A 19,904-nucleotide genomic window follows, 5' to 3' on the forward strand; every position below is an offset into this window, starting at 1 on the left:
AATTGAGGCCATGGACATCGAACGCATGCGCAATGTCATTCGCTTTTGTTTGGGAAAGGATTTAGTGAATCGTGATTATTTTCCAAAGTGGTTTTCAACAGCAGTTAAATGCCATTCACCTTTCGTAGACCTAAGAGAAAACCAGTGTTTCACCGATGTTGTTAGACAACAACATTCTCACAAAAGCAGCAAGAAGAAATCGTGTGTGAATGTGTGCACAGTATTTGAAGTGTTTATATGGGGATGGTACGCTTGACCATTCGGCAGGCGTTTGAATATACACGCTTCAAAAATTGTCTACCAAATTGTTTTTGTACACTTTCTAAGCCAATATATTGCCTACCTAACAGTTTAACGCAAAATACATATTTGTGCCGCTGTGAAAGCTGAATTTGGAGGCTTATCCCAGGACTGCATCTTGCCTCTCTTTTTGATTAAGTTAACTGCATCAGACCACTTAAATCTACTTAATGTGTCTGACTGCAAATCAGAAAAAGGTTTGACTGTAAAACTGGTTATTCACTCAGTACTCTAATCTCAATGTTATTGTTTTATGTACATTCTAGAGGGCTGGACTATGACGAGATCCTTTAGACCTGGAGCGTTCTCCACAATTCAACTGCAGATTTTAAGTGGGAGTATACCCCTGGTGTAGGAGCCTCGGATTTCCTTTTCCCTGATCAGAGAGGGTGCAGCTTTAAATCAGCACTCTTTCTCAGGGTGCACATCCTTCCTGCTTTAAACGCACAGAGAATGTTTATTCAGGACTTTAGCACCTTGTCGTAAAAGAGTGGACATAATTGGCCCTGGTTTTTCTCTGTGAGCACCTCACGATTCTATCCCAGTCTCTAAGACTCCACTTGCTTTGACGGGAAGATTTTACAAAATGGCTCTCAGAGGCCAGGCAGAGACGTTTGATTCTCTGTGGTTATTTAAAGGCTGCAGTTGCTGGACATTCCTGCTGCCGTGTGCCTGTGGCCTTGCACCCTTGCAGCCAACAGTGGCTGTTGCTTAATGTAATCAGCTGTTGGGTGAGAGGTGCAGGCTTCTCGCCATTAATCTCTTGCAGCACAGAAAGGTCTTTACTGTACCATAATGCCAGGGAAATGGGTGCCTTACCCAAATACAGTGTAGAGCTCTATATTGGGCCAGTCCCAATATTTCTGTTTCTGTAGCTGTTGAGAAAAAAATGGCTGGGTAATCAAAGAATTATTCAAAATATCTGCACATTGTTGGTCAGGCATTGGGTGGCAGTTATTTTATTGACAGCGTAATTATTTATGTTGTAATTTTTCAACAAATATGGAGAACGTTATTTGCCTTATTTGTATGTTAATAGAATATAGAAACCCTATAAGATGAGATCTTAATTTCAATGGAAATGAAAAAGCTAGCACAGTCACAATGTTTTTCTAATCTGCCATAAATTCTTGCATCATGATTTTTCAACCTAATGTAATATTATTGAAGAATAAAAAAACATCCATAGGTGTTCATGCCCAGGATGTGCAGTGAGAGGTTTGATACCTTTGCTGGAAGATGGCAGATCTCCCAACCCCTGATGTCCCTTTCCCCCTCCCTCCATCTCCTCCATCAGAATGACAAGTTTGACTGTCCTTAAGTGCAGTGAAGGCAACACATTATTTATCTGTTGTACAAATTAAGAGGAAAAGGAGATGGGCTTGGCCCGTATTACTCTGTCAGACTGCAGCTTTTTATTTAAAATGTGTTGTTAATAATGACTTTGGCAGTGGTGATTCCAGTAGAGCATCAGTATAAGCCACTGAGGCTGTGACTTTACTTCATTGGGTTAATAGTGGATTTCAGCTCTGCAAAACAACCGGGCTGGTATGGCTGTTCTTCCGAAGAGCTCAGCCGCTTCCATCTGTATCTTGTTCCTGAGCTGGCATTTTCAGTAGAGCCAGTGAAGGAGCCTGTTGTATCAAGATAATGAAAGTTTTCAGGAAATGAAAATGTGAAGTCTAGGCATGCTTCAAGGTTATAATTGATGTCAGGGGGGAAACTGTACTTTTCCCTCTTCTTTTTAGAACTCAGACTTTAAAATGTTTGAGCTTGAGGGGGAGGGAGGGCCAGCTCACACAGTGAAATGAGAGTCGGCTGCATGTCGCTTTGACATTTAAACGAAAAAATCATTTTGGGCCAGGGGAGATCTATTTGGGCGGGCAACACAAATAAGTTAATTGTATGGGGAACACAGCAATGTTTTTTTTAAAAATTATTTTTATTTTTTTTTACACATTTGCGATATAATGCATTTTATTGTATTTGCATGACTTAAGTTGAAGGGTCTGTGCATGTAATGAATCATCCCCGAATAGTTTTAAAAATAGATACAAAACAATTTGTTATTAAAAGTTTCCAGCAATTTGCTGTTGCACTCTCTTATGGGGCAGTAGCAAGAATAGAGTATAATGAGCTCTAGAGAGCTAATGATTGCTTTTTTTGTATGCGTGTATTTTGATAAGTTTGAAGCACTTCAGGCATGGTAGTTGGTTGGATACACATCTAAAATTAACAACTTGTGTGTGTACCCATGTAAGCGTGTGGGTATCTGTCCACGTGCCTACATGTGTCTGTCTGTCTGTCTGGGTGGTGGGTGTGCATGAGCTCATGCACTGTGATCACGTTTGTGCTCTGTATCACGTGAGTGTTCATCTCTCTCCCTCTGTTTATTTATATGCCTTTATCTGTATGAGGGCTCAACTCTGTGATGCTGCAGCGCTAATTCTGACATTACTGCTGTGATAGGGTAATGGAGAAAATGACAGCCTACAAAAACACTAACTAACGTGGACGGAACTGAGAGACACTACCACTGTTACAGTTTGGGGGAGACTTGAGATTTGTCTGATTCACCTGGACGATCTCTGTTTCTCTCACTGGCTTTACAGTTAGATGTGAGTCAACGTTATTTACCCTGGTGTTTGTCTTTCACTTGCAAGCTCCACATCTCACTCTTACTTCATTTTATGAGTCACTTCAGTGTCTGCTGTCCAAACAGCCCTGGAGCCCTGTATCATTACTGACCCATCTCTGCTCATGGAAAATGCCCTCTTTTCCTCTGGGATTCAGACCTCTTACAGTAGCTTCCCAGCTGACTCTCAGGCCTGAGCGAGAGGTGGGAACGTGCATTCAACACAGCAGGGGCTTGAGCATTAAAAACACTGCATGCTCCAAATATGCTAAATCAACAGGCTAAGAATAAGAATAAAATGGTGTGATATTTGCACGTTTTATTAAAATATAGATTTCAATTGGGAGGGAAGATAAATATGGATAATTGTAGACATGCAGAAAGATGAGAGCCCTTGCATGTGCTCTGGCGTGAGATGTGTGACTTTAAATAACCCTTCATTGGTTTACGAACAGCTTCATTTAAAAATACCTGAATCCCTGGTGCTACTAACACACCCGTGAGCTGTACAGTGCATACTGTGCGAAGATGGTAGCAGTACGATACCCTAATCATGTGAATTATGAAAGGATAATGTTTGGGAAGGAGGCTTTTGGTTTGGGCGTGGCGCTGGGTCTTTGTGGCTTGTTGAGAACCCATGTCGAGACTGCTGTCAGAGGCTGTCGTTGTCGGTGGGTACGTGGTATGAAGTTTGGGACATGAAGAGATCAATGTTGGGGTGGGGAGCTGACTTAAGTAAAGCATGGCCGTATCAGTGTTTACGGTCAGAAAAGCTCATACATTAATGTAAATTGGGGGTCTCCAACACCATCAGTGTCTGATACTTGAGCAATTATGTTGGTGCAACATTGGACTACTCTTTGGTTAAAATGACCTAAAATTGAATGTGAAAATATGCAGTTTTGGATTCTTTCCTAAGAATTGCAGTTTTTCTCTTCTTTCCGGGTTACACAGTACATTGCAGCGCTGTATTGAATAGATACTTGTCTCTCATTTTTGCATTGTATTCTCATTTTCTGGTTGAGTTGCACCTTGTTCTTTTCGGAAACCTGAAATGTTTTTCAAATTGTGCTGCTGCCTGTCTTGGCCAGGACACTCTTGTAAAAGAGTCAATAAGACTTTCCCTGGTTAAATAAAGGTAAAAAAAAAAAAAAAAAAGTTTCCCGGGTGTTCACATGGCCAAGTAAAAATACAATCTACAGTGCATCTTTCACACGTTTGAATCCTCACCATATTAAACAGATTACAATTTAGGTCATGAAGTCTTCAAGCTCACAAAATCTTTGGAGGAGAATGTCTCAGACATATCTCAGGGTATAGTTGGAGTTCATAACCTATGTGGGATTTGATAATAGATTTTGGTATTTACAATCCTATGCATTAGAAGTCGAATGAGGCATGTTCTCAGTTCTCATGCTGTGTTCTGCTGTATCCATTGTTCACTGTTATAGAATGGATCAGCTGCACTGTCTGCATTGACAGGGATGGTGACGGCGATGCACACTCATGTGATCACATTGCCGTGCATGGCTTGGTCCTGTATGACACTGATGAGGGAATACACTGCAGGCTAATTGTTATTTCCTGCAGCCCCCCCCCCCCCCCCCCCCCCCCCGCCCACGGGGACTGTGCCCCAGCTGGGCTTGCTCTGGCTGTTGTTTACTGTCTCTGCTGCTGGCTGAGACACCTGAGTCTCTGCAGAATGGTGGCCTGAGAGGTGTCTGCAGGGCTTCATTCAAACACACCCTAGTGCTGCACAGAAACCTGGAAGGGCACCAAGGTGAGGCGGATAAACATTCGCCCACACCAGGCTAAAGCTTTCAATGCTCTGTTCAAGTGTTAGTTTGCAGGAGGGAAATCAAAGGGAATTTTTTGTTGGTTTACAATATATAAGTCCTTCCTGGACTTACCTGTTGACTGTGAGAACCTGCACATATTTGCTTATTTATGTGGCAAAGACGGATATGTTGGCTGAGACCATGGGAAGGAAAACTTTCATGATACATTTGGATCCATTTGAAGAAAATTAGATTGATTAAATGCATGCAATTACGTCTGATTCTGTCTTATATTGTGCAAGGATATGCCAACATACAGATGGCAACTACTGTTTATTTTCTCGCTGGATAAAATGTTTTTTAGTGTCCTTCTGCTTCTGCACAAGGAGAATCGCTTGCAAGCTCAGTAAACACCAGCAGCCAGTTAAATTGCTCGCACAATTGGCACTTGTCTGATTCATAAAAAAAGAATCTGTAGTAATGGGTGACTGTCTTGGCAGGTGTGATGTTAGCTGATGTGTGACCTCAGCTAGCAGTCATGTCTGACACTTGGCTATTTCAAACTCCGTTTGCAGCCTCGGACATGGCATTAGCCTATTGGCTTTATTGATCTTGTCTTTACAAACATGACACAGACACACAGGGAATGCTGATTGCTTCATTATCTTTCTTGTGCTTTTTTTTTTTTTTTTTTACAGGATCTGGTTCTAGGTTGCCGTTTCAGTTCACAATTTATCTTCATTTTTCCATGAGCCTCTCAATGTTAATTTAACAGTTTAATTTTGAAAATTATATTGGACTTCAATAACCTTGTCTTCAAGACCAAAGTACCCAAGAACCACAACGTGCAAGTAGTGTACAAATATCACTAACTACTCGGCATCATAGCATGTAATAGGACAGTTTGAGCATTGAATGTTAATAGACCCTGGTTCTCTTTATCAGATACTCCTCATGTTTCCCTGAGTTGGGTGTAGAAAGACCCTGATTATAAGTCAGAGACACAGCAGGTTAAAACCGCTCACAGCTCTTAATCATAATCTTCTCCAGAGATGGGAAGGACTGTGTGACGCACTGCACTGGGCGTCTGGTGAGTCATCAGTGGATTAGTGGACATTGACTCCTGTCAATAGAGAGGTGTACACGCAGTTGAGCTGAAATTTTTATTGTTTTGTGAGAGAGTGTATTTGGAGCCTTTGTGATTAGAAGGAAAAGAGTGAAATTTGGTGTAAAAGAAAACTGAAGGAAAAGCTGCCCAGTGTTTATAATGTAGATATGATCTATCTGGAGTGCCAGTGACTTGTGATGAGAATTTGTCTTGTTAAAAACTTCAAGTGCTGTTTACTTTAGACTGTAAGCAGGTTGGAGATGATCTTTCCTTTCAATTTCTGCAGTTCTGATGCAGAAAGGATAGGTGATATTATTTTGGTGGAGGGAGTGCAAAGTGCTGTAATCTAATGCTTACTGTAACACAGTTTGAACAGGAAATCAATGATGTAGCCCTAATTCTCAAATGTTAGACATGGTTCAGTGTCATGTAGGCCTATATGTGGGGTTACAGTAAGTCAGAACTTTGGTTGTTGTGTATTGTGTTTCAAAGTGTGACCATTTTAAAAGTATGGTGGATTAGACATGATTTAAAGGGCTGTCCATCCTCACTACATAACTGAAGGTCCACCCATTCTCGCACCACATGACCAAGAGTTTTTACTACGCTCCTGCTTTGATCCAGAACTCCACCCATAATCACACCCAATGGGCCAAAACTGTGCCCACACTCACACCACATGACCGCACCATCCACCCATACTCACAGAGGAAAGGAAACTGAGGAAATGGAGGGAGGGGTCTCACAGGGCATGGCTCTGTGCACCTGCTGGTGCAAATTTAGGGTGTCTGTCATTATCTCCCCCAGTGGAAGTGTCAGAAGAAGTCTCTTTCACCTCTCTCTTCTGGTTCTTAGGGGTAAATCACTGATCTCAGAACAGGTGCACTTTCTGCCACTAGCCCAACCAGTCGTGTGGTTCTGGAACAGCCACTGTGTATGGGTATTCTGAGCATGACGCCGTGGGTGTGTAATGCTAGAGGGAAGTATTTCAGGAACGGGGGCAGGGCTTCAGTAAACCCACATCCGTGAGGACCGAGACACACGATCGGAGTGTCCAGCTGGCAGAAACCCCATCATCATCTGACACTGGAAAGTTTTTAAACATTTCAGATATCCGCCTCGCAGCCTCCATTGTAGGCTCCTGGTATAGATGAGTGTTATGCACTTTTCTTTTTCCAGAGGACTTCGGTTGAGGTTAAGAGAATAGACTGCAGTTAATTAGAATGTAGATTTTTTTTCTCTGCAGCGGTTCTTTGCTGTGAAGTTGTGGGCATTCCCAGGAGGGGCTGCTCCACTCAGCCGTGCTACAGACGCAGCCGAGCTGCTGGGAAAGGGTGGGGTCTGTAACCCGAGAGCAGGGGGCAGATGCTGAATTAGGAAGCTGCATGCCTAGCAACAGTGCTTAGCAACTGCAAACAAATGCCTGCCCAGAGTCCGGTGTCCCGGGATACGTGTGGGCCACTCACTTCTCGCGTGCAACTCCAATCATAAATCTGCTGCTGCTTCAGTATAGAAAGAGTTCCGCCCCGCTGTGTAAATTTAGGTTGCTATGAGAACACCGCGGCCCCTGAATGGCATGATCGTGTTGCCCCCTGCCCCCCTCGTCCTGTGGCCAGTGGTGTGTGTATTCACTGTGTATCTGCCGCACACAAGGGCAAAAAAATGGCACAGAAGAGAGGGTACAGAATGCCCGTTTGTTTTTCTGAGCCCATTTATAAAACCGGATTTTAATGAAGATTAATGGGCAGGTTTGGCTTTTCTTCTATGTTGTCATAGTTTCTTGTGTTATGATCTGACTGTGTACCAAAGCTCTTGGGCAGGAAGGGAAGGTCATGTTACTGAACTTCAGGTGAAGGTAGCTCTTATCTGCTTCCTTAAATATGCCTGTTCTATTGTGCTGGTGCTTTGCCCTCTGAAACCAAGCGTAAGAAATTATCCTCTGCCATGTATTCTGTGTTTGGCACTAGTGTCATATGTGTTTGGTCATGAGCATTCTTGCACACTAATTTTGCTTTAAGGTTGCCATTTTCAAAGCAGACATCTGTAATAATTGGCTAAGGAGCTACAGCATTGGGAAGTGTAGCCCTGGCCCGTGTTTGTTTTTCTGGCAAGGTCGGGTGGATTGGCTTGAATGAGAGACCTGGAGTTTGAACACAGTCATTTTTAAACGACAAAGAACAGAAAGAGTGAAATGAAGGCAGGATTATAGCCCTAAAAGAGGAGGGATTGTTTCCTGTGGGGGGTGGGGAGGGGAGGTGTCCCCCTGGGCAGGCAGCATTCACATCTTGCTCCCTTTTGGTTCTGGGACGCACCCCTGAATTTGGACCGAAGAAGGCCCAGCCTTGTTTACCCCCACATTCACTCACACAGGTGAAGGACCTTGGGAATCGCTTTTTATATCTCATAGTTTAATGAGATATTTACTTGAAGGAATATTTACCTGAATAAACCAATGGCATTTCTGGCTTTGGGACTTTTATTAGCCCAAAAATTGTATTACACATAAAATTGTAAAGCCGTTTATATTTGCGGAGTAGGTGGAACAAAAGGTCAGGATGTTGAAATCAGTGTTGGCAACTGCAGAGTTAGCACTTGATGCAAAACTTTTGAAGTGCATTGTCTGTCAGTAATTTGTATTGAAGTGGGGGAGCATTTGTTGTTGTAGCAGCCATTTTGCTGTAGGTAGTTGGTACTGCATCCAGTATATTGAGTTGCTCTGAGAAATTCAGAGAAGGCTCGGCTCTGAGAGCTCGGATGTCTGCTGTGAACTTTAAATAAATGAAAGGGAGCTTTGTTTGTTGGCGGCGGGGGGATGTTAGTGCTGTTATCCAGGCTCTCATTTACAAATGCTGCTGAATTCACTGTGGGAAATCAAGCTCAGAAACATGTCGTATCTAATTCATATTGAGGCTGATTATCGTTAATCGTAAAAGGCTATAAACAACGATTCTTAGAAACTGATGTTATAATTTCACATTCAAAAGCTTCAAAGAGATGCAGCTTGGGATCTACGTATTATGATGTGTGCGTTTGCTCATGTGTTGTGGTGTGTGTGTGTGTGTGTGTGTGTGTGTCTGTTCATATTTATATTTGCATGACTGGGTTTGGACAATGCTTCATTTCATAGAGGCCTCTGTGGCAGTTAAAAGGACAGTTGCATTTTAGTTGTTTTTTGTATTTCCATGTTAATTAGCTTTCCAAACAGCTTAAGTCATTAACAGCTGGACATCGAGTGTCCACGTGTACTCATAGTGCATTTCATCAGCATGCTGCAGTCACTAAGGATTAGCTTGTAACCCAACATTTGCTGGTACAAATCCTACTGCAGGTGGGACACTTCCATTGTACGCTGTGCATGATACTTAACCTGAACATGAGGACTTCAGCCTCCTTCTTTCTCCAATAAAACACGTCTCTTTCCCTTCCATCTCTGTTCAGAGAGAAGCTTGAAAATAGTGAGCTCTAGATGTGAAATGTTGTAAAAGATGTTGTTTTTTATTCATTTAGATCCCACTATCTCAGGCAATTCATAGAAGCCTGAAATCTGTGGCAACTGACATGGAGTTGGAGGACATACAAAATTTAAATATGGTTGTGAAGGGAGCCTAGTTTATTGGGGCAGTTTGGGTTTAGCAGAACTTAATGGGGCCATATTACCTGAATGTAGTCTTTTCTATATAATTTTGTATAACTTTGTAGGCATATCTGCAATGACAATTTTATCACTGCGATGTCCTAGTGGTACCAGTGTTTCATATTTTTCATTTAGTTAGCCTACGTAATTATACTGCCTAATTTGCATTCCTCCAGTCGTTCATTTAGCAGTTTTCTTTGGGCAGCAGACCGTTCCTATGCATATGTAGCTAGTGAACAGAGAATACAGTGCCATGAAAAAGTATTTGCCCCCTTCCTGATTTCCACTATCATTGCATATTTGTTGCACTGAATGGTGTCAAATCTTTTGACAAAATATAATATTAGACAAAGGGAACCGGAGTAACATTAACATTTGTCGAGAGATCTGAAACCATTCAGTGTAACAGATACGCAGTAACCGAGGAAATCAGGAAAGGGGCAGATTCTTTTTCATGGCATTGGACCTTTGGCTCATTCTAGCCATGCCAACACAACCAGAGGGGATATTTAGTTGCAAAGTTACAAAATATTAAATATTACAGTAAAACTTTTACAAAAATATTGGTGATTTGTATTTATTCATTTTTTTCCAGAGCCATCTGGAGGAATACTTTTTTGTTCTGTTATATATCTGTTATATACGTAGCCTATATGTTCTGTTAATAAATAATTTCTTTTTTAAAAGAAAGACGTTTCTCAGTGGCTATGTTTGAAGTCTGTAGTAGCCTGTATCTAGCAATTGATATAACACATGAATCAGTTCTAATTTAATTTGATTAACAGCAAAGATTGATTATTTGGGTCACATAATATACAGACATATTTATTGGAGAGCTAAGCTTTTAATCTGGTTCACACACTCACACACACAAACACACCACCAACAGGCCCAACCAGTCAACTGAGATTGGGAATAATTTCCACTGTATAACACCTGGCCAAATGCTGGGCTATGAGAAAATGGTGTTGTGTTAGTTCTGTGCTGGGTCAAGGGGGTCAGGGCGTTGAATTTGCTGTGGGCTAGTGGAGTGAGTCGGCGTGTTGTAGAAAAGACATTTCATTTGTTGCATCATTGCTTTGGAGTGAGTAACTGTGACATGGTGATTGTTCCTGTACTGTTCTGTTCTTGCTGATTTTCTGGTCTCTCTCTGTTGTGCTGGGTTTTGGCTGTGGCCTATTGCAGCTCTGGGCTTGTTTATATTAAAACAATTTTCATCATGTTGCAAAATCCAGAACTAAAATGTATGGTCCTTTCTGGTTTTTAGTAAAGGGACATGGTGGCCTTACAGGAAACAAACTTCTACAACAGTCACTACGATGACAGTGGTTCTCCTTCACAAAGTTAAAAATAGTGACTTTTTTTTTTAAACACCAAAACGGCCTGAGTCGGTCATTTTGTAGTGTCAAATTGCTCACAATACAGTAACGTTAGCTATAGAAATTATCAAATTAGCTGGATAGATGGTTAATCGTAATTTGCTTTTACCAGTGGATCGCTGTATGTACTTCGTCCACAGCAATCCCCACCAATCGCTCTCGAAATGTGGCCGTTTGCAGGATGGCTCTCCATCTATCTTTGCCAATGAATGTTTCAGGAGATCCGTATACAATGGAATACTGCCCAGCAGCTATTTTCTCGTCCGTGTCTGGATCTTGCCTGGTGTATGCTGCAGCTACCCCCCTTGACTGCAGGGTTTTCACCTGGTCTTCCATTATCGCAACCAAGGGGGACACTACCAAAACCATGGCATTTTCACGCCATGTCTCTGTGTTTACCCTCGCTAGCTCACTGCAGACGATAGGCCATGCTTGATGTATGAAACTTTTTCCATAACCGGTAGGCAAACATGCAAGAACGTCCCTGTTAGACAGCAGATGTTCTAAACATATTCTTTGTATATCTTTACAAACATTCACCGAAAGAACCAAGCAGGCCTGCCTTATTGCATAATCCAAATCTTCATCAAAACTTTTTTCATTTTCAGCGTGTAGTTTGCTAGCTCAGAGGTTGTTCTTGTTTCACGTAGCGACGAGGACTTTGAAAACGGTAACACGCAGATAGTGGAAGGGGAGGAGAATTCCAACTGAAATAGTCAGCCAATGGCAGGCTTATACCCACAATCTATATCCCGTGAGTCAGACTAGTCGTTTTGTAACACAAACACACCCTGATCCAGTCATTCTGTAACACAGAACAGCCTGATCCAGTCATTCTGTAACACAGAGCAGCCTGAACCAGTCAATCTGTAACACAGAACAGCCTGATCCAGTCAATCTGTAACACAGAACAGCCTGAGCCAGTCATTCTGTAACACAGAACAGCCTGATTCAGTCATTCTGTAACACAGAGCAGCCTGATCCAGTCAATCTGTAACACAGAACAGCCTGATCCAGTCAATCTATAACACAGAACAGCCTGAGCCAGTCAATCTGTAACACAGAACAGCCTGAGCCAGTCAATCTGTAACACAGAACAGCCTGATCCAGTCATTCTGTAACACAGAACAGCCTGATCCAGTCGTTCTGTAACACAGGACAGCCTGAGCCAGTCATTCTGTAGCACAGAACAGCCTGATCCAGTCATTCTGTAACACAGAACAGCCTGATCCAGTCATTCTGTAACACAGAACAACCTGAGCCAGTCATTCTGTAACACAGAACAACCTGAGCCAGTCATTCTGTAACACAGAACAGCCTGAGCCAGTCGTTCTGTAACACAGAACAGCCTGATCCAGTCAATCTGTAACACAGAACAGCCTGAGCCAGTCAATCTGTAACACAGAACAGCCTGATCCAGTCATTCTGTAACACAGAACAGCCTGATCCAGTCATTCTGTAACACAGAACAGCCTGATCCAGTCGTTCTGTAACACAGGACAGCCTGAGCCAGTCATTCTGTAGCACAGAACAATCTGAGCCAGTCATTCTGTAGTGCAGGCACAGACTCTACTGCTAGCAATTAAACAGGTTTTCTCCTTTCACCGGGTGACCTGTTCCCCTCCGAAAGGGCTCTTTGTCTAAGGAGTGCATTATGAGTGAGCTGAAGGTCAGTGGTCAGGCAGGACTTTTATATCTGAGCTTCCCTGTTTATTCTCCACAATGTCAACTGTGGTGAGCCATGCTAGCAAGGCATTCTGGGAATTTCATGCCCTAATTCAGACTCCCGAAAGTGTCTGCCAGCTCTGCATTTAGTCTCCCTTTGCTTTTGGGTCCTCTTGGATTTTTCCCTCTCTTATGTGTGGCTTTGTGTTCAAGCACCTCGAGCAACACTTATCGGAGGCATTTCTCAATGTTCCTTTGGATCAGTGTCACGGGTACTGTCGGGCTGTTCTGTCCAATCATTAACTGTGACTGGGTTCAAAGTTTCCAGTGCATTACAACACACCGCTAGATGAAGCTGGGTGCTGGAAACCCTCCTCATTTGCGTGGGGTGTGTTTAAGATGTGTATGGAACGTGTGCATGTCGGACGACACCAGTGGGTCTGAGGAATCTGTGTGTGCCTGACACGGTGGACATAGGAAATTTGTGTGTAACCCATTGGATGGGAAGGATCTGCGCTATTCATTACACCCTTGATTTGGGGGCTTTATCAGTACCCAGTGACTGAGCTAATGTGAGTATGACCTCTTCAGTGAAAATGGGATAAAATAATATACTGGATTTGTCAAGGCAGGTTACTCTACCGTACCTCTGACTCCCTGACAGTCTGACAGACTGTCAATATGCTGTCAGTCAGGTGGCTTTTCATGTGTCAGATGAATCTTGGTTTGTAGGGCAGCTACAGTGAACCCAAAGACGTGAATTTCATTGAAATGCTGACTGTTTAATTGTAAAATACAAAGTATTAGATTTTTGTTTTGGGTGTTTTATTATTATACAATTGTTTAAAACTAGTCTGTTTCTATATTGCATGTGTGATGCAGTCAATTGGAAATGACTACAGAAAATATTAAATAATGTTAAATCCTTACTGCTTTTCATGGTTGAATTGATGCTATCCACAGGACAACTTGATAGTAATTTTCAGGTAAACATGCAATACCACTGCTGCCATTAATATTGGTAATAAGGTTAAGAGGCTGTGCTGTGCATTCAGTATTTTGTATGTGGATAGATGCCTTATATTGTCATGTGAAACAGATGCATGTTATTTGTTGGTCCATATCTGGTCATTTGTGAGAGTGTGCAGTGGATAGGGCCGCTGCCAGTGTCCTTGGCGTGTTTTGATAAGGAATCCTTTCAGACGCAAAAAAGCAAACATCACTGTGGCGACGGCCAAACAGTCCTTGGCCAGGAGCAGGCCTTATCGTGCCTCCTGAGAGGACATTAAGAGATGACCTGTAAGGGAAGGTTGTGGTAGGCTACCCTGGTGCAGAGAATCTATTAGTGCTGCCCTGTTGGCCTCCAGTCCTTGCTGGTTGTACGGACACCGCAAATGTCCTGTACATTGCAATCCTGAGGCATTGTGGGGTTTTGCTGCTCCCTGCCCCATTCTTCTTTCTGTGATCACTTCTCTGGGCTTATTTTAAAATTGTAAATAAAACGTGTAAAAATATTACCAGCTTTGTTCAAATATGGAGATTTGAAAATGTGTGTCATTTTGTATGAATCTTTGTGATAATACTTTGTAGAGTATTAGCAGAAATGATAAAAGCTTTGTTTTCCCACGGGGCTTGTGGGCAGTGTATTGCAGCCGATCTAATGCGCTTCCTTTCTATCTCTCTCCTGCAGTAGGAAGATGAAGGGCCGTGCTCCCCCTCCACCCCTCGTCCCCCAGCCTGCCCCGCGCAGGATCTTCACTGCCAGAAATGCAGTCCCTGATGGAGGGCTGGGCAGCGACGACACGAAGGAGAACGTGTTCCGCCCTTCCGTGGACCTACTCATCACCCTGCCAGAGGGGTTTCAGACGTCCAGCACGGTGGACGGCCGGTGAGTGCCTAATGTAGGCCGCACAGCACGGCCTTTACTCGACGATTCACTGGTCAGGGAAAGGCAGATACTGTGTTTACTGTGCAACTCTGTGTGCTTAACATCGAACATTCTATCTCTGCCGCCGCTGAAGCGTGTTGACTTTCTGCCTCACTATGAATTTTCCTGTAGCGGCGTGGTTTAAGACAGAATGCCCATAGCTAATATAGCAGCCCTGGGAACATGGCTGCTTTCTATGCTTGAACAGAATGCAGGGCTGTGTTTGCACTATATAGAGAGTACCTGTGGTGTTTTGCTGTAACTGAGGTGTTATCGCCTCTCATCCGGTCACATGCTCTGTTTCTGGAGGCACTATGACTCCGAGCCTGACATGGCTTTCTACATGAGCATGTCTGCACACTCACAATGGAGTATTTATATCTATTAATATCTTCATGATGAGCTGAGACTGGTATGAAGGTCCTCTGAAAGTGAGCCAGGGACCCTGAACTGAAATACTGTGAGTGTGAGTGCAAGTGCACCTCATACTGCTTGAAAAGTTAATGGGAAATATGACTTGATTAAGAACTACGTAATATATGCATCTTTTCAGCAACATCTAATTAACTCCCAGGTGGTGCTTTACACCAATACTGTTGCTTGCCCGTATGAACCTGCAGGTTGTGCAGTGCTTCTGCTCTGGCTCTAAGTGAAGTGTCCCTTTAGTGTAAACAGGGTTTGAGAAGGTGAATGTGTGGAGCAGACCCGCTGGCATTCAGGTCCCTTTGAGCCTCACTCTCCACTGGAGCGAGGAATCCAGGACACCCCTCCATGCGTAAACAAGTGCCTCTGTTAATCAGCAGTGCTGCAAAACTTTCCCCTGTCCTGCACCCCCGCTGTGCACACAGATGGACGCCCCCCTTCGGGTTCTCTTACATGCACCCACTGTTTCCCAGCTGTGGTTAATTTTCTATAACGCACTTTGTAGATCAAGAAGCCCACAACTGATAGAATTGCTTTTCCCAAACTGCTGTTATTTACACCACATAAGCGGTTCACATGAGAGCAAATGAGAGCAAGGGTTTGTTACTGCCCACCCAAAAAGTTTTAATGAGGCTAGGCTTTCTGTTTAGAGGGAGAATTTTTTTAATCATTATGCTCTCTTTCCAGTCTTGGCAGTCTGTTCTCAAGTGACAATTAATATAGATCAGACCCTGTAGTTTATATGGCAATTATAACAGTTATTTGACAGAATCTGCAAGTGCTTCACAGTCAGTAAGAACAGAAATAAAAGCAACCACTTTAAAGAATAATGGCAAAAAATGCTCACAGAACCACAATAATACTATACAAAACAAAAATGGCAAATGATAAATGTCATGCGGTTTTAAAACAGGAATTAAAAGCTGCATTAGGCAATACATCAGTACATCTTGTTCCAAGTCCTCTGCACAGAAACAACCTGACATCCTTGAGAACCTGCTTGACTTCTGTTTTTGGGTCCCAGCTTATCTAACTGTCCTGCTTGAGTTAGATCAGCAAAAATATTATCTGTACTGCTCTTTGAAATAAAAACAGTGGCTTTCAAAAAATTCCTTTAGTTCCTCCCTTCTTTGAAAGTGAAAAGGGTTAAGAAGCAGGGTCCATATGGATAGGGAGATTTTAAACTTTACAGACATTGTTAAGGAAAGCTTTTTAAATTATGTGCACATATTGTTTTTATCATTCTGATTAATTTGCGTACTGTGAATGTCTGTGTGGTCAGATTTAGATCTGCAACTCAAAGGAAACCGAAAATTGTCTGTTTTTTAAAATGTGTTTACTTTAGTTGGTTTTATGAATGATGCTCCATGAATGTCCAGATACACTGTTTGCAGGCTGAAATGCGGTATGCACATAAATGATTTGCATTGAAAAGTGTTTGCTATTTAATATCATTTTTAATTTTCCATTTTTCCTCTGGGGGACTTCTTTCACTGATGCCACTCGTTGCTCTATTGCACTCAATTCAACATGGTTCATTTCAGTTTTTTTTTTTTTTTTTACACATAGATGTGTTGCTTACCCCTGTTTTTGGCAAACATGGCACCCTTATTTATAATGTTCTTGACCTGTCATTTTGGTTGAATAATTTAGCTGAGCCAGGTTGTCACATTTATAGCAGTTAGTATACCAACAAGAAGTGTCTGCCAAATTAACTAAATAAAACTAACATTATCTCTTTATCTGAACCTCCAAGCTACCATGAAACACCTGAGTCTACATAATTATTTTGTATCCGCAGAACATCCAGTGCTGACTATCTCCTTCATAATATATTTTCTTGGTTTATGCCTTCATTCAGTTCCAGCATGTCTCTGGGCTGTTTGCTGATCATTGTCTGTACAATGGTGTCACTTGTACGTGTACATTGCCTTCCCTCATACATTTTCACTGTACTTTGTAACATTGATAGATTGCTGTTGAAAGGTTGAAATAGCCAAACGTGTGTTTTTAATGAGTATTGAACAAAAAATTGAAACACTTGAGTGAATGAGGGACAAGTACAATATCTGCAAAGCAGAAGCTATTGTCCATTTTTAAGCAAATAAAGTAACATATCGTGCAAACGTATGAACATACACTACATCTCCAGAAGCATGTTGACACCTCTTCTAATGAGTGGTTTTGGCTAATTTTAGCCACACCCATTGCTAACAGGTGCATAAAATCAAGCATACAGCCATGCTATATCCATTGTCAAACATTGGCGGTAGAATGGGTCATACCGAAGAGTGACTTTCAGCGTGGCACTGTCATAGGGTGCCACCTTTCCAACAAGTCAGTTCATCAGATTTATGCGCTGATAGAGGTACCTCAGACAACTGTGCATTTTTGTGAAAAGGAAGCGTATAGGAACAGCAACAGCTCAACCGGGAAGTGGTGGACCACACACGGGCGGATTTACTCATTTTGGGGCCTAAGGCGAACACAGGCACGGGGACCTCCACATCCCTTGTTCTTCCTGTTTTTCAACCCTTATTTATCTAAGAAAGACCTACTTGTAACTTCTTCTCTTCACCAGTCTTCACACAGCAGTGATGTCCAGATATCTGGAATTGCATCAATTATTAATTCAAGTGATGGAGAACCGTAATAAATTGGAGCTAGCTTGCTAATAATATTGTTAAGTTAATAGCCTTCGATGGCCAGCAACGAGAGGGGTAACAACTGGGGGGACAGCGAGTTGAGGGAGCTGTTGATTAGAAACGAAAACGAAATAAAAAAACAATTGCGTTTCCTCATTCCTCTGATGTGATGAGTCACACTTCACTCTCTGGCAGTCGGACAGACGAATTTGGCTTTGGCAGAATGCGTAGTGCCAACTTTACTGGCCTGAATAGTGCCAACTGTAAAGTTTGGTGAAGGAGGAATAATGGTCTGGGGCTGTTTTTCATAGTTTGGGCTAGTCCCCTTAGTTACAGTGAAGGGAAATCCTATTGCCACAGCATACAATGACATTCTTCCAACTTTGTGGCAACAGTTTGGGGGAGGCCCTTTAATGTGACAATGCCCCCATGCATAAAGCAAGGTCCATAAAGAAATGGTTTGCCCAGTCTGGTGTGGAAGAACTTGACTGGTCTGCGCATATTCCTGACCTCTACCCCTTCAAACACCTTAGGAATTAATTTGAATGCCGACTGCGAGCCAGGCCTTATCGTCAAATATCAGTGGCCGCCCTCACTAATGCTCTTGTGGCTGAAAGGAAGCGAATCCCTGCAGCCATGTTCCAAAATCTACTAGTAATCCTTCCCAGAAGAGTTGAGACTGTTACAGCAGCAAAGGGGATCCAACTCCATATTAATACGGATGGTTTTGGAATGAGATGTTCAACAAGAACTTATGGGTGTGATGTTTGGGTGTCCACATACTTTTGGATATGTAGTGTATATATATATATATATAAAAAGGCTGTGCATGCATGGTTGAAACCACAGATGTAATGCTTCTACAGCTATTTGTTTATATAAATTGCAGAGCATAATTTCAGGTCCTCTCCCTGTAATTGCAGCAGCCATTTTTATCACAGTGGCTATGTATTAAAGTCCCTCTGCATCCTCCCTTTTCTTACATTTAAATTGTTCCTTTAGTTACTAAATTACAATATATATGTATTTTTTCTAGTTTATTAGACTTTGAAAAGATTTTAAAAAAACCTGCTTTGATGTAAAATCTGAATTTCTTAATGTAGCAGACTCAAGACGCAGTTCTGTCCTAATTATTTATGCATTCACTTTTGATTGACAGCCCGGGCCGATCACTCCCACTGACCTAGATCAGCGCTTACTCCACGTAACGTAGCTAGTTACCATACAACCGTAATAATGGATAACGAGTACAGCAATAACGTTAGTCTGGAGAATAAACATTATGATTTGTAATATAATCTATATCAACGTCAAGTAACTTGAACGTTAACTGATCGTATTAAGCAAATGCTTAATTAGATTATCGATAGCATCAGAGCTATCTAGGATTCCCTGATTGGGTTAGTTAGCTACCTTGAGTTTCATTGCTCATTGAGCTAGGTAGCATGTGTAAAACACCTAAAATAAAAAGACAAACAGACCTTATCTTTATCTTGATTGATAGTTGGCACAGCATCTGGCTTTAGAAACGTTGTCTTGGCAAAAACACACCCTCTTCTGTTCATAATTGTAGAATGAATCGGGTAAAATATGTACTGCGCAATCTTGTCACCTTTGATATTTCTAACTGTGCACCGTTTTGTTTTTTCTATATAATCGCTCCAGACCTTTCGGAGACTTGGATCTTTTGGCAAGGCGAGATGCGTTCCTATCTTTGCAATCTTAAATCACACAATAAGGCATTGTTGAACTGGATAATTAATGTTAGCAGCAGACCTGCACAATATGTATTTAAGAATTTGACCATGGCTTTGAACTTGGGAGCGCACACTACATAAACATTCATACTGGGTGAGTGTTTTGGCCACCGCACAGTGTTCAATGCAAATTAGAAACATTCTTAACGTCACAAATTTTGTCTCGAAACCACCAATACCAAATACTCTACCAGGCGGCAATGTCGAGCATTGTATACTTTTTAGGAAAAAATATGTAATTCATTACATACATGTATGACATCACAACATCGTTTTAACATTAATGTGTAAGTAACCTTATAGTTTTTGGTCATAATATAAGCATTTTAAAATGATGATTTTGACTGCACAGGGTTGAGAATCGGTAAACCTCAACATAAAAAGTCATAACTGCAGCACTCGTAACAACAACTTGGAGAAAAAAAAAGAATAAAAATGACCATCTGCACATATACATAAATAACGTTTTACATGATCTACTCTGAAGGAACTTGGCTGGTATGTTGAAAATGTGCTTCTATTTTAAATGTTGTGCACTCATTTCTGTTTTGTTTGATTATTAACCAGCACAATAGTTTATGAGTAGTCAAAGGTTTATGCTACCCCAGTTCAAGCTGCTGAGTATGTGGGAGGTCAGGGTGTAAAATGTCAAA

At 42.0% G+C, this 19,904-nt stretch overlaps 1 protein-coding gene across 13 annotated transcripts in view; it reads left to right on the forward strand.

Annotated features, from left to right (window-relative positions):
• cobl (cordon-bleu WH2 repeat protein) overlaps positions 1-19,904 on the forward strand; it is a 65,329-nt gene that overhangs the window by 1,336 nt on the left and 44,089 nt on the right. For 11 of the 13 annotated variants that reach the window (XM_064345119.1, XM_064345130.1, XM_064345194.1 and 8 more), the window contains exon 3: positions 14,190-14,387. In XM_064345119.1, coding sequence (XP_064201189.1) covers positions 14,190-14,387 — 198 coding nt within the window. Of the gene's footprint in view, positions 1-7,460; positions 7,570-12,551; positions 13,072-14,189; positions 14,388-19,904 lie in introns of those variants that run through there. The other 2 variants (XM_064345141.1, XM_064345160.1) reach the window with 2 other exon arrangements.

The sequence above is a fragment of the Anguilla rostrata genome, chromosome 1 (genome assembly GCF_018555375.3).
Source record: "Anguilla rostrata isolate EN2019 chromosome 1, ASM1855537v3, whole genome shotgun sequence".
Lineage (NCBI taxonomy): Eukaryota > Metazoa > Chordata > Actinopteri > Anguilliformes > Anguillidae > Anguilla > Anguilla rostrata.